The sequence below is a fragment of the Pleurodeles waltl genome, chromosome 2_1 (genome assembly GCF_031143425.1).
Source record: "Pleurodeles waltl isolate 20211129_DDA chromosome 2_1, aPleWal1.hap1.20221129, whole genome shotgun sequence".
Taxonomy (NCBI): Eukaryota; Metazoa; Chordata; class Amphibia; order Caudata; family Salamandridae; genus Pleurodeles; species Pleurodeles waltl.
This window is the reverse complement of record NC_090438.1, coordinates 750,218,184-750,232,931: the sequence shown is the minus strand read 5'-3', so window position 1 is coordinate 750,232,931 and position 14,748 is coordinate 750,218,184. Positions and strand designations below refer to the sequence as shown.

The 14,748-nt window shown below is 46.2% G+C and overlaps 1 protein-coding gene across 9 annotated transcripts in view; it reads left to right on the top strand.

The window, feature by feature from the left end:
- PRP4K (pre-mRNA processing factor kinase PRP4K) overlaps positions 1 to 14,748 on the top strand; it is a 361,290-nt gene that overhangs the window by 216,591 nt on the left and 129,951 nt on the right. For all 9 annotated transcript variants that reach the window (XR_011199946.1, XR_011199942.1, XR_011199948.1 and 6 more), the window contains exon 11: positions 1,170 to 1,323. Coding sequence is in view for 1 of the 9 variants with exons in the window: in XM_069217572.1 (XP_069073673.1) it covers positions 1,170 to 1,323 (154 nt within the window). In the remaining 8 variants the exon portion in view is untranslated. The remainder of the gene's footprint in view (positions 1 to 1,169; positions 1,324 to 14,748) is intronic.

The window sequence follows — 14,748 nt, the reverse complement described above, 5'->3', positions numbered from 1 at the left end:
AAACCCGACGCTTGTTTCTACACTGCACCCGGCCGCCCCCGCGCTGCTGAGGGTGAAATTTCTGTGTGGACTTGTGTCCCCCCCGGTGCCCTACAAAACCCCCCTGGTCTGCCCTCCGAAGACGCGGGTACTTACCTGCAAGCAGACCGGAACCGGGGCACCCCCTTCTCTCCATTCTAGCCTATGTGTTTTGGGCACCACTTTGAACTCTGCACCTGACCGGCCCTGAGCTGCTGGTGTGGTGACTTTGGGGTTGCTCTGAACCCCCAACGGTGGGCTACCTTGGACCAAGAACTGAACCCTGTAAGTGTCTTACTTACCTGGTAAAACTAACAAATACTTACCTCCCCTAGGAACTGTGAAAATTGCACTAAGTGTCCACTTTTAAAACAGCTATTTGTGAATAACTTGAAAAGTATACATGCAATTTTGATGATTTGAAGTTCCTAAAGTACTTACCTGCAATACCTTTCGAATGAGCTATTACATGTAGAATTTGAACCTATGGTTCTTAAAATAAACTAAGAAAAGATATTTTTCTATACAAAAACCTATTGGCTGGATTTGTCTCTGAGTGTGTGTACCTCATTTATTGTCTATGTGTATGTACAACAAATGCTTAACACTACTCCTTGGATAAGCCTACTGCTCGACCACACTACCACAAAATAGAGCATTAGTATTATCTATTTTTACCACTATTTTACCTCTAAGGGGAACCCTTGGACTCTGTGCATGCTATTCCTTACTTTGAAATAGCACATACAGAGCCAACTTCCTACAATAATCTTCTGTTGACAGGCACTTCTTTTCCAAACCAAATATATATTTAGAGTTGTATTTAAATATATTTGTTTGAAATTAATGCATTGGTAAGTTGTTTTTGTCCTACTTACTGCACCACAAGATACATCATAGACAATTAAAAGAAACATCCCCAATACATATAACTTCCTGACAGTCTTCAGCATTTAGCTTTCATAGAAGTTGAGAAAAGTCCAGTACACTTAATGATCATCCTAATTATATTGCCATTTTTTTGTGTCAACTGTTGTTTTGTTTTTTTACACTTTGAATGTATTGCCATCTTGTTGTTACATATTTGATTTTGATGACCTATTACTTTTATGTGGGAACATACCAAGTTGTTTTTTGTTTTTCTCTTCAAGTATGAACTTGCGGGAGGTATTGAAAAAATATGGCAAGGATGTCGGTCTCCATATTAAGGCAGTTCGATCCTACAGTCAGCAACTTTTCCTGGCATTAAAACTTCTTAAAAGATGCAATATTCTTCATGCTGATATTAAGCCAGACAATATATTAGTAAGTATTGATTGTCAGTTGCACTAACGTAGTACTTTTATTTTTTTTTCCTTTTTTAAAAAAAATATTGTTTTTGGAACAAATGTAGCAATTGGGGTAAACCAATCCAAATTAACAGTAACCATTATTTTTTTTTATGAAATTCAAGAAACACTTGATCTACTTTTTATAGTACATCCCTTTTCATTTGCTTAATACAGAAATAAACCATTCTTTTGCCTCTTTAGCCTAAAATCCTATTTCATTGAAGAGGCAGAAGCTCCTTTAACCTGGAGAATAGGGTTCTTATGTCTATCAGTTTGCAAATCACAGTGTATTCTCTTATATTCTTAAAGTGACTTTAAAACAGCATTCTTTTACTATCTGTAATGTTAATTGGTTGTTCAATTTATTGTTTAAGGCCCACAACTTTATTGTGCTCTTTCTTCAGCCGTGGTAGCACAACTGCTGTTCTGCATCCTAGACTTATCACTGATAGTCGTGAATGTAGAATAGTTCCACCTGTGTGTGGGGATCCTGGAATTCTTCTTTATACATATTTTCTGATGTAAAAGGTAGCCACCTCAGTGATGAACTCGGGTGACACCAACGTAAGTCTGTGAGAGTCCAGTTTTAACTGCATTTTACTGCAGAAAAAGCCTATAGAAGCTTAATTCCAATTATAAATTGAAGCCACACTGCAAGATTTAAAGTAGCAATGTGTCCTATAAAGAAAGATAGCCAAATCCCTGCTGTTCCTGCAGAGAAAAAATGAAGAGAAAGGTGCCTCTCAGCATGCACTGTACACTAGAGTTGTCATCTTCCATTTCTTCCTGTACAGGCAGTTTGCCACACAGTCTTGGATCTTTTTTCTGGATGGTGTTGACTGGATCTCAGAGCTCTTCAAAATGATAAACCCATCCTTTTTGGGGGATTTTTTTCTTCAAACAAGAGTGTAGGAAGTTGGCTCTGTATGTGCTATTTCAAAGTAAGGAATAGCATGCACAGAGTCCAAGGGTTCCCCTTAGAGGTAAGATAGTGGCAAAAAGAGATAATACTAATGCTCTATTTTGTGGTAGTGTGGTCGAGCAGTAGGCTTATCCAAGGAGTAGTGTTAAGCATTTGTTGTACATACACATAGACAATAAATGAGGTACACACACTCAGAGACAAATCCAGCCAATAGGTTTTTATATAGAAAAATATCTTTTCTTAGTTTATTTTAAGAACCACAGGTTCAAATTCTACATGTAATATCTCATTCGAAAGGTATTGCAGGTAAGTACTTTAGGAACTTCAAATCATAAAAATTGCATGTATACTTTTCAAGTTATTGACAAATAGCTGTTTTAAAAGTGGACACTTAGTGCAATTTTCACAGTTCCTAGGGGAGGTAAGTTTTGGTTAGTTTTACCAGGTAAGTAAGACACTTACAGGGCTTAGTTCTTGGTCCAAGGTAGCCCACCGTTGGGGGTTCAGAGCAACCCCAAAGTCACCACACCAGCAGCTCAGGGCCGGTCAGGTGCAGAGTTCAAAGTGGTGCCCAAAACACATAGGCTAGAATGGAGAGAAGGGGATGCCCCGGTTCCGGTCTGCTAGCAGGTAAGTACCCGCGTCTTCGGAGGGCAGACCAGGGGGGGTTTTGTAGGGCACCGGGGGGGACACAAGTCCACACAGAAATTTCACCCTCAGCAGCGCGGGGGCGGCCGGGTGCAGTGTAGAAACAGGCGTCGGGTTCGCAATGTTAGTCTATGAGAGATCTCGGGATCTCTTCAGCGCTGCAGGCAGACAAGGGGGGGATTCCTCGGGGAAACCTCCACTTGGGGAAGGGAGAGGGACTCCTGGGGGTCACTTCTCCAGTGAAAGTCCGGTCCTTCAGGTCCTGGGGGCTGCGGGTGCAGGGTCTCTCCCAGGTGTCGGGACTTTAGGTTCAACGAGTCGCGGTCAGGGGAAGCCTCTGGATTCCCTCTGCAGGCGGCGCTGTGGGGGCTCAGGGGGGACAGGTTTTGGTACTCACAGTATCAGAGTAGTCCTGGGGTCCCTCCTGAGGTGTTGGATCGCCACCAGCCGAGTCGGGGTCGCCGGGTGCAGTGTTGCAAGTCTCACGCTTCTTGCGGGGAGCTTGCAGGGTTCTTTAAAGTCGCTGGAAACAAAGTTGCAGCTTTTCTTGGAGCAGGTCCGCTGTCCTCTGGAGTTTCTTGTCTTTTCGAAGCAGGGGCAGTCCTCAGAGGATGTCGAGGTCGCTGGTCCCTTTGGAAGGCGTCGCTGGAGCAGGATCTTTGGAAGGCAGGAGACAGGCCGGTGAGTTTCTGGAGCCAAGGCAGTTGTCGTCTTCTGGTCTTCCGCTGCAGGGGTTTTCAGCTGGGCAGTCCTTCTTCTTGTAGTTGCAGGAATCTAATTTTCTAGGGTTCAGGGTAGCCCTTAAATACTAAATTTAAGGGCGTGTTTAGGTCTGGGGGGTTAGTAGCCAATGGCTACTAGCCCTGAGGGTGGGTACACCCTCTTTGTGCCTCCTCCCAAGGGGAGGGGGTCACAATCCTAACCCTATTGGGGGAATCCTCCATCTGCAAGATGGAGGATTTCTAAAAGTCAGAGTCACCTCAGCTCAGGACACCTTAGGGGCTGTCCTGACTGGCCAGTGACTCCTCCTTGTTTTTCTCATTATTTTCTCCGGCCTTGCCGCCAAAAGTGGGGCCTGGCCGGAGGGGGCGGGCAACTCCACTAGCTGGAGTGTCCTGCTGGGTTGGCACAAAGGAGGTGAGCCTTTGAGGCTCACCGCCAGGTGTGACACTTCCTGCCTGGGGGAGGTGTTAGCATCTCCACCCAGTGCAGGCTTTGTTACTGGCCTCAGAGTGACAAAGGCACTCTCCCCATGGGGCCAGCAACATGTCTCGGTTTGTGGCAGGCTGCTAAAACTAGTCAGCCTACACAGATAGTCGGTTAAGTTTCAGGGGGCACCTCTAAGGTGCCCTCTGGGGTGTATTTTACAATAAAATGTACACTGGCATCAGTGTGCATTTATTGTGCTGAGAAGTTTGATACCAAACTTCCCAGTTTTCAGTGTAGCCATTATGGTGCTGTGGAGTTCGTGTTTGACAAACTCCCAGACCATATACTCTTATGGCTACCCTGCACTTACAACGTCTAAGGTTTTGTTTAGACACTGTAGGGGTACCATGCTCATGCACTGGTACCCTCACCTATGGTATAGTGCACCCTGCCTTAGGGCTGTAAGGCCTGCTAGAGGGGTGTCTTACCTATACTGCATAGGCAGTGAGAGGCTGGCATGGCACCCTGAGGGGAGTGCCATGTCGACTTACTCGTTTTGTCCTCACTAGCACACACAAGCTGGTAAGCAGGGTGTCTGTGCTGAGTGAGAGGTCTCCAGGGTGGCATAAGACATGCTGCAGCCCTTAGAGACCTTCCTTGGCATCAGGGCCCTTGGTACTAGAAGTACCAGTTACAAGGGACTTATCTGGATGCCAGGGTCTGCCAATTGTGGATACAAAAGTACAGGTTAGGGAAAGAACACTGGTGCTGGGGCCTGGTTAGCAGGCCTCAGCACACTTTCAATTGTAAACATAGCATCAGCAAAGGCAAAAAGTCAGGGGGCAACCATGCCAAGGAGGCATTTCCTTACAAAGAGTCTTTCATATTTCACTTGACATCTTTTGAAGACCTGAACATCCTCTCTGTTTTTTATCACCAGGAGTATTTTTTTTTCTCCAATGGCTTTACTTTTTGCGAAGTGCTCCTTTTGGAGTGTTGGAGGAAAAAGGCGGCCTCTGAGTCACACAGACTACGTTATCTGTTTACGTCCATCTCATTATTTCATAAATGGGACATTTTGTTTTACAGAATGACGAAAAGAGCCCTCAGAGACAGGGAAGATTCTTGCCTTATAGGGAAACTGGAGGACCTCAGAGTTTCACAAGAAAGGAAAAAAGAGAAGACGAGGGGCCTCCCTCACTCCCTCTACTGCACCAGCTTCATCGTATGACAGGCCCCCTACAGAGGGCATTCCAGAGAGAAGAAACATAAAAGGTGCCACTGTCACTATTCTAAACACTCCTGCTATTCACAAGAGTATCCCATCCAAAAGCATTGGCACCAACATGGTTGTGGTCAATAGGGCTGACGGTACTCCAACACAAAAGATGCTGTCATCTTCCTTATCAGTACCATTGCCAACAACGTTGACTTAATCTATGTTGAGACCTCCACCGTTGACATCAGCACTGCTGCCTTAGCAAGTCATGGCTTCTACACTAGTAAGACTGACATCAACAAGTTTAACGTTGGTGGCACCTAAATGACAGCATACAATGTCAAAGCACTCCAGGGCACTCATGTACTTCGAAACTGCACCACATCTTGCCACAGACCATGTCTGTCACCTTTCGACATCAAGATGTTGGGCATCGAGACATTCAACTTCAATATTCCACTACTATTCATCAATAAGAAGCAGTTGATCATGGAGACGAGCCCACCTTTCCAAAGAGACCAAGGCTCATTATTCCAACAGAAGATCCTTTGCAGGTTTGTCTTCAGCCTTTGAATTTACTACCATTCCCAGATCACCAAAGAATTTACACACACTGCTCCTCTGTCTCTGCAAGGGCCCTCAATCCTACTGGTTCTGGGACCAACAGACTCGGTTACTCCTCCCCCATGATGATTTGACCTTTGTAAACAAAAGAGAAAAGCTCCAATATCGGAGTGCAACTCAGTACAACAGAGATATACCATATTCACCAGTGTTTTCCCTATCGTCTCGTCGTCCATCTTCAGTAGGTGCCGTAGGTTTTCAAGCCATACTTACCAGAGGTGCAGCTAAATTAAACATTCCAATAGAAGTTCCATATGCACCAATCTTTCATCATGGAGACCTTGCAGCAGAGGGCTTCTCCGAGATCTATACTTCCACTAGTTCCAGGATTTACAGAACTAGGAGAGGAAAAATTCCTGACTACGTCTACTTTGACATTTGTAACACGAATAGTTCTTAAAAAGTAGAAAGGGACAGAAAAGGTTCCTTGTTCTCTAAAAAAAAAAAAAAAAAAAGAAAGAAAAATCACCAAAACTGGTTTCTGTCGTTGTTTCTGCAGTTGAAAGGAAACACCCTTCACCTCTGAAAACGTACCTCCAGAGAGAGATAACAAAAGATAGATGCAATGATAAGGCAGACCTGCAGATCCTCTGCCACAGCTCTCAAAATGGCTAGTAATCCTACACTAATGGAAAGATACAGCAGAGCCTTATGGGAATCCTAACAGAAATTTGCTAACAACTTGCCAAAAGAGAGAAAAGGTATCTTAAAAACTTTAAGTGAAGGTCATCTGGTTTAAAGTTAGAAGTGCTGCTGTTGATGCTGAAGATCTAGAAGTGACAATTACTGTCACAGTATTTCCATCAGATAGACTTCCTGATATTGTCTCACTACCTTGAAGCTAGATGCCCAAGGAAACAATTTTGAATTGCCCATCTACAGGCTTCATACTCTTGTCCTCAAGCAGATGGGAAAATGTAGAGGATGAAGAAAAAAAATCGAAGACTCGAGAAGCACCAGAACTGGAAGAGTAGAGCATTTTTATTGATCTCAGTTTCGTTCCCGGGATACTAGAAATTATCAAAGAGAGAGGATTCTGTCCCCTCAGTGGCTCTATTACACACAGAACAGCTAGGCCATCAGTCACAGAAACAGCAGCAGAATCAGTATTTAAGATGATCATATCAAGGCAGACATCATCACCCTTAGCAGCCTTACAGAGACCAAAACCAGCAAATTAAGCAATGAGGCTAACACTTCATCTGCTCTGTTCGTCACTCTAGAGGACAAAAGTGTAACAAGAAATTTGGAGGAGTGTAGAAAAGTCACAACAGAAAAATGGGTCCTAAAATTTTACAAAGCAGTACACCTTTCAATTGAAGTCTCGTCCTTCCTTATTTCCACCAGACGGTTGAACATTGAGACGGCTAAATCCAGTGTCAGAAAATATGTATAAACAAGCGTTCCAGGATCCCTGCACGCAGGCAGGGCTGTTCAACATTTATGACTTCAGTGAGAATCATACAATGCAGAACAAGTATTACAAGTGAGTAACATTTTCCTTCTTTCTGTCCTCTGTGCATTCTTCTTTATAATGGAGATCATTTCTGAGTGAGATGCGAAATTGGTTTTGCAGCATAAATTCTCTTCTGGATTCTGATACTGTGCATTTTTCCGCCATCTAGTGGTTGGTACCGGAATTGTCTGTTTCCTTTTTTCTTTTTTTAACCTCTGAGCGTCGTCGACCACCATTTGGTGCTTGATCCGTTCTGTGTGTGACATCAGATGGCACCCTAGAAGTTTCTGTGCATGGTAGTCATCTTCAGATTTATTTATTTTTCGCTTGTGGGTCTGGAAGCAAAAGGAGGAGCTCTGAAGTTTTCTTGAATGACGTTGTAAGGAAATGCCTTCCTTAGCATGGTTACCCCCTGACTTTTTGCCTTTTGTTGATGCCAGTTATGACTGAAAGTGTGCTGTGACCATTCTAACCAGGCCCCAGCACCAGTGTTCTTTCCCTAAATTGTACCTTTGTTCCCACGATTGGCACTGCCCTGGCACACAAGTACCAAGTACCAAGGGCCCTGATGCCAGGGAAGGTCTTTAAGGGCTGCAGCATGACTTATGCCACCCTGGAGACCCCTCACTCAGCACATGCACACTAGCTCACAGCTTGTGTGTGCTGGTGGGGAGAAAATGACTAAGTCAACGTGGCACTCCCCTCAGAGTGCCATGTCCACCTCTCACTGCCGGTGGCATAGGTAAGTCAACCCTCTAGCAGGCCTTACAGCCCTAAGGCAGGGTGCACTATACCACAGATGAGGGCATATGTCCATGAGCACTATGCCCCTACAGTGTCAAAGTACCTGGGAAGTTTGATATCAAACTTCTCAGAACAATAAGTGCACACTGATGCCAGTGTGGGATTTATTGTAAAATGCACCCAGAGGGCATCTTAGAGATGCCCCCTGAATACCAGTCCGACTCCTAGTGCTAGGCTGACCAGTTTCTGCCAGCCTGCCACAACCAGACGAGTTTCTGGCCACATGGGGAGAGTGCCTATGTCACTCTGTGGCCAGGAACAAAGCCTGTACTTGGTTGAGGTGCTTCTCACCTCCCCTGCAGGAACTGTAACACCTGGCGGTGAGCCTCAAAGGCTCATGCCTTTTGTTACAGCACCCCAGGGCATCCCAGCTAGTGGAGAGGCCCGCCCCTCCGGCCACTGCCCCCACTTTCGGTGGCAAGGCAGGAGAGGATAATGAGAAAAACAAGGATGAGTCACCCACCAGTCAGGACAGCCCCTAAGGTGTCCTGAGCTGAGGTGACCCCTGCCTTTAGAAACTCTACATCTTGAGATTGGAGGATTCCCCAAATAGGATTAGGGATGTGTTCCCCTCCCCTCAGAGAGGAGGCGCCAACAGGGTGTAGCCACCCTCCAGGACAGTAGCCATTGGTCACTGTCTGCCTGACCTAAACTCACCCCTAAATTTAGTATTTAGGGGCTACCCAGAACCCAGGAAATCAGATTCTTGCAACCTACAACAAGAAGGAGGACTGCTGACCTGAAAGCACTGCAGAGACTACGGAGATGACAACTGCATTGGCCCTAGCCCTACCGGCCTGCCTCCACACTCAAAGAACCTGCACAGCGACGCATCCGACAGGGACCAGCGACCTCTGAAACCTTTTAGGGACTAAAATTAGTCAACAATTTGATAATTTTATTATAGAAAAAGTCTGCCTCTGACAGACAGAATTGTGGGGAATTATCCAATGGGGTGACTGCTGCTGAAGGAGAGGTTAAAGAATGGACTGTCTTAAACAGTTCCCCTCGGTGAATTCAAGGCCCCTCTTATAGTATTGGAGAAATATGCAGTTTTAGCTAGCTTAATGGCTATTTTATACTTCCTCAGGGACTCCCTTAGAATTCCTCTTTCAGCAAGGGATTTATTCAGGAGCCATTTTCGCTCTTGCCTGCGGTTATTTCTTTGGAGATTTTTGAACTCCTCGGAGAACAAGGGGGCAGAGTGCGCCCGATGGCCGTTAGAATTAGATCTGGCCCGAGGAGCAAGCTCATCAATGGCCCTTTTCAAGCCGCATTCAAAAATCTCCAGTTGGGAGCCACCTAATGGCTCAGCATTACCCCAACCTGCTTTCAAGGCCTGAGAGAGATTGCCCTTATTAATTTTAATTCATGGTCTTTTTAGGGCAGTATTAAATAGGGGTTTAGCTGTAGGTAGAGGCCGAGCCAAAGTAAATGATAATAAAAAATGATCAGACCAGTCTACCTCCTGATAATCGTTCCTGGAGATCAAACCTGGCCTTGAAAAAATGGCATCTAACCTATGGCCAGCTCTGTGAGACGGAGAGCTGTCTCCAGAGAGCCAGTCCAAGCTCTGCATATAGTTTGTGAAGTCTACCATACTACATCCCACAAGGCAGCCCTTTCAGGCTAAAGGGAGAGCTAAAGGACAAACTGCAGCGGAGGAAGAAACTCCAAATGACTCAGAAAAAGCCTCAAACCCACATGCAACACCAGTGGGAGGCAGAATAGCACAATACCCACAAGAATGGACAAAGATCACCACAGGCATTTGGTTTTAAATGTGGTACACCATGGTGTAGGAAGTTGGCTCTGAATGCACTATTTCAAAGTAAGGAATAGTATGCACAGAGTCCAAGGGTTCCCCTTAGAGGTAAGATAGTGGCAAAAAGAGATAATACTAATGCTCTATTTTGTGGTAGTGTGGTCGAGCAGCAGGCTTATCAAAGGAGTAGTGTTAAGCATTTGTTGTACACACACAGGCAATAAATGAGGAACACACACTCAGAGACAATTCCAGGCCAATAGGTTTTTGTATAGAAAAATATCTTTTCTTAGTTTATTTTACGAACCACAGGGTCAAACTTTACATGTAATACTTCAAATGAAAGGTATTGCAGGTAGGTACTTTAGGAACTTTGAATAATCAAAATAGCATACACAGTTTTCATATAAATCACATATAGCTATTTTAAAACTAGACCCAGTGCAATTTTCACAGTTCCTAGGGGGAGTAAGAGTTTGTTAGTTTTTGCAGGTAAGTAAACCACCTATGGGGTTCAAGTTTGGGTCCAAGGTAGCCCACCGTTGGGGGTTCAGAGCAACCCCAAAGTTACCACACCAGCAGCTCAGGGCCGGTCAGGTGCAGAATTCAAAGTGGTGCCCAAAACGCATAGGCTTCAATGGAGAAGGGGGTGCCCCGGTTCCAGTCTGCCAGCAGGTAAGTACCTGCGTCTTCGGAGGGCAGACCAGGGGGGTTTTGTAGGGCACCGGGGGGGACACAAGTTAGCACAGAAAGTACACCCTCAGCAGCACGGGGGCGGCCGGGTGCAGTGTGCAAACACACGTCGGGTTTTCAATTGGAATCAATGGGAGACCAAGGGGTCTCTTCAGCGATGCAGGCAGGCAAGGGAGGGGCTCCTCGGGGTAGCCACCACCTGGGCAAGGGAGAGGGCCTCCTGGGGGTCACTCCTGCACTGGAGTTCCAATCCTTCAGGTCCTGGGGGCTGCGGGTGCAGGGTCTTTTCCAGACGTCGGGATCTGAGAGTCCGGCAGTCGCGGTCAGGGGCCACCCTCCAGGACAGTAGCCATTGGTCACTGCCTGCCTGACCTAAACTCACCCCTAAATTTAGTATTTAGAGGCGACCCAGAACCCAGGAAATCAGATTCTTGCAACCTACAACAAGAAGGAGGACTGCTGACCTGAAAGCACTGCAGAGCCTACGGAGACGACAACTGCATTGGCCCTAGCCCTACCGGCCTGCCTCCACACTCAAAGAACCTGCACAGCGACGCATCCGACAGAGACCAGCGACCTCTGAAACCTCAGAGGACTGCCCTGAACTGAAGGACCAAGATACTCCTGAGAACAGCTGGACTGTTCAACACCAGCAACATCTTTGCAACAAAGAAGCAACTTTTAAAGAACTCACTCTTCCCGCCGGAAGCGTGAGACTTCACACTCTGCACCCGACGCCCCCGGCTAGCTTCAGAGAACTAACACCGCAGAGAGGACTCCCAGGCGACTGTGACTTCTTGAGTAACATGAGACGACCCTCGTGCACCCCCACAGCGATGCCTGCAGAGAGGACCCAGAGGCTCCCCCTGACCGCGACTGCCTGGTAACAAAGAACCGGACGACATGACCAACCACTGCATCCGCAGCCCCCAGGACCGAAAGGAACCAACCTCCAGTGCAGGAGTGACCAGCAGGCGGCCCTCTTCCTAGCCCAGTCGGCGGCTGGCCCGAGAAGCCCCCCTGTGCGTTACCTGCATTGCCTAAGTGACCCCGGGTCCCTCCATTGCTTTCTATAGCCAACCCGACACCAGCTTTGCACACTGCACCCGGCCGCCCCTGTGCCGCTGAGGGTGTGTTTTGTGTGCCTGTTTGTGTCACCCTCATTACTCTACAAAACCCCTCTGGTTTGCTCCCCGAGGACGCAGGTACTTACCTGCCAGCAGACCGGAACTGGAGCACCCCTGTTCTCCATAGGCACCTATGTGTTTTGGGCACTCCTTTGACCTCTGCACCTGACCGGCCCTGTGTTGCTGGTGCGGTTACCTTGGGGTTGCCTTGAACCCCCAACGGTGGGCTGCCTATGACCAGGAAATTGAACTTGTAAGTGCTTTACTTACCTCAGAAACTTAACCATACTTACCTTCCCCAGGAACTGTTGATTTTAGCAGTGTCCACTTTTAAAATAGCTTATTGCCATTTTAATCTATACTGTGTGTACTACTGCTTTAATTCAAAGCTCCTTACTTACCTGTGTGGAGTACCTTGTATTTTATGTATTTAATTCAAATCTTGAATCTTGTGGTTCTAAAATAAATTATGAAAATATATTTTTCTGTATAAAAACTATTGGCCTGGAGTTAAGTCTTTGAGTGTGTGTTCCTCATTTATTGCCTGTGTGTGTACAACAAATGCTTAACACTACCCTCTGATAAGCCTAATACTCGACCACATTACCACAAAATAGAGCATTCAAATTATCTAAATGTGCCACTATCAACCTCTAAGGGGAACCCTTAGACTCTGTGCACACTATCTCTCACTTTGAGATAGTATATAAAGAGCCAACTTCCTACAAACGTCAAAGAAACACACCCCCAAAAGTTGAAGTTTTTGAAAGACATTGCCAACTGAGAGATGGAAGGAGACAGATAGAGAAGGAGTCCTTTGCTCAGGCACCCTGGCGGGAGACTTTGCTGGAATGTGCATGTGGCTGGTGAATGAAACAAGGTAGGGATCATGGAAAACACCCCCTGTAAATTCTGCCTGAACTGCCATCTCAAATGGGCACAGCGCGACCTGCACAAAGTTTGCAATCTCTAACTGCTGATAGACCACGGAAATGAGGTCTGGGAGGCCTGTGCCACATTTGTGCTGAAGACCCTCAGGATGTGCTGAAAGCAGAGAAAGGAACACCATGCAGCAATGTACAGCCAGAAACCATATGTGTCTGAAAGACCTGGGCCTTTCCAGCGGGTATGAAGAGCAGGTCGGGCCGCAGTATCAGCACATGGAGGATCGGACATAGAAATCCTCATGGGGGACGCTGAGAAGAAACTCAGGTGACGAAAGCTACGAAGAACGTTAAAAAGAGAGCCGAAAAGATACAATGACTGCTGCAAATCTCGGAGGCTTAGATCCCCTAGAAAAAGTTGCAAAGAGCAGCCCAGACGTCCAAGAAAAGGACGATTGAGGGTCACTAGTAAACAAAGGGTCCCAGCCCAGGGATACTGATCGAGGGTCAGCAGTGAACAAAGGATCCCAGCCCAGGGATGCTGATGAAGGCAGAGTGTTGAAATCGATGAAAACCACCTTGGCGAAAGAAACCCCGAAACCGTCAGAGGAAGAACTGCCTGCTACGAAAAAGAGATCATCTTCTATGCAGGACGTCAAAAGGGCCTTAGAGGTGGAGGCAGAAATGGCAGAGCTCCTTCAAAACAAGAAGGAGTTTGACACAATAAAGGAATTCAGTGTTCTAATTAAGCTCTGCACGACTACAGACGTTAAAGATGAGGAAGCTGCTCTAGAGGCCCTGGCAACACCAGAACCCCACGAAGAGGAGGCCAAGGAGGAATTTTACCTCCCCAAAGGGGAAGAGGCAACAGGGGGCTTTGAGGATGAATGGAATGACCTTGGCACAGAGAACCAGGAAGAAGATCGGCAACTGCTCCTCGAGACCTTCACCTCCGAGGGCATCACATTCTACAACAGCCTAATAAAGAGGGCTGCTGATACTTATGTAGTGCCTTTAGAGAAAGAGAATAGAGACTCATGTTTTCTCCTAGAAACTCCTATACCATCAAGCAAAGGAAATCTATATCCCCCAATGGTACCCAGCGTACTGAATCAGAGCAAGGAGGCCTTCAAAGAACCCGCTTCAACTAAAGGTGTGACACCAGGCGTAGAAAAGAAGTATAAACCTTCTTCAGTGGATCCCATATATATTCCGGGGAACACAGTGGCGCACACTGTCATTGTCACTACTGCCAGAAGGAGGAGTAATGCACACACCTCCACAGGCCTTCCTCCTGAGAAAGAAAGCAAAAGGCTGGAGATGGTAGGGAAGAAGATGAAAGGAGTGGCTACAACACAAATGTATATAGCAAACTCCCAACTCTCTCCTCAACAGATAGGGTCACCAACAGTGGGATGAGATTAAGGATCTAATGAAGAAATTCCTAGAGGAGAAGAAGAAAAGAGCGAAGGCAATCATCCAAGAAGGGAAAAATATCGCCAATACTTGCCTAAAATCAGCACTGGATGCTGCTGACAGCAAGTGTACAAATGTGTACGGGAAAAACTCTCAGGAGACATGCGTGGCTCAGGATATCAGGCTTCAAGTCAGAAGTTCAGGCCTCTATCATAAACAAAGCTTTCACCGGAGATGCCTTGTTTGGCCACACAGTAGACAAGTCCTTGCAAAAAATTTAAAAGGACACTGAGACAGCAAAGGCCATAGGCGCTCTTCAATACAGAAGCACCTTAAGGAGGGGAGGAAATACACACAGAAGACCCACAGAAAAGGGATCCTTTACAACAGGGCAACAGCAGTAACAACATGCCCAGAGCGATACACACTAGGCTGGTCAACAAGCCAGATACCAACAATGGCAACATTGTATTATTGTATTGTATTGTATTGTATTAAATTATTTATAGAGCGCATTCCGGCAAAAGCATTGAAGCGCTATACAGACCATAAATAAAGAAAAACGAACACAAACTACCCCGAATATTTAATTTGCAAAAAGCCAGGTTTTAAGACTTTTCCTAAAGAAGAAGTGATTCGGTATTTGACGCATCGAGAGAGGCAGACCATTCCATAGCATGACTGCTTCC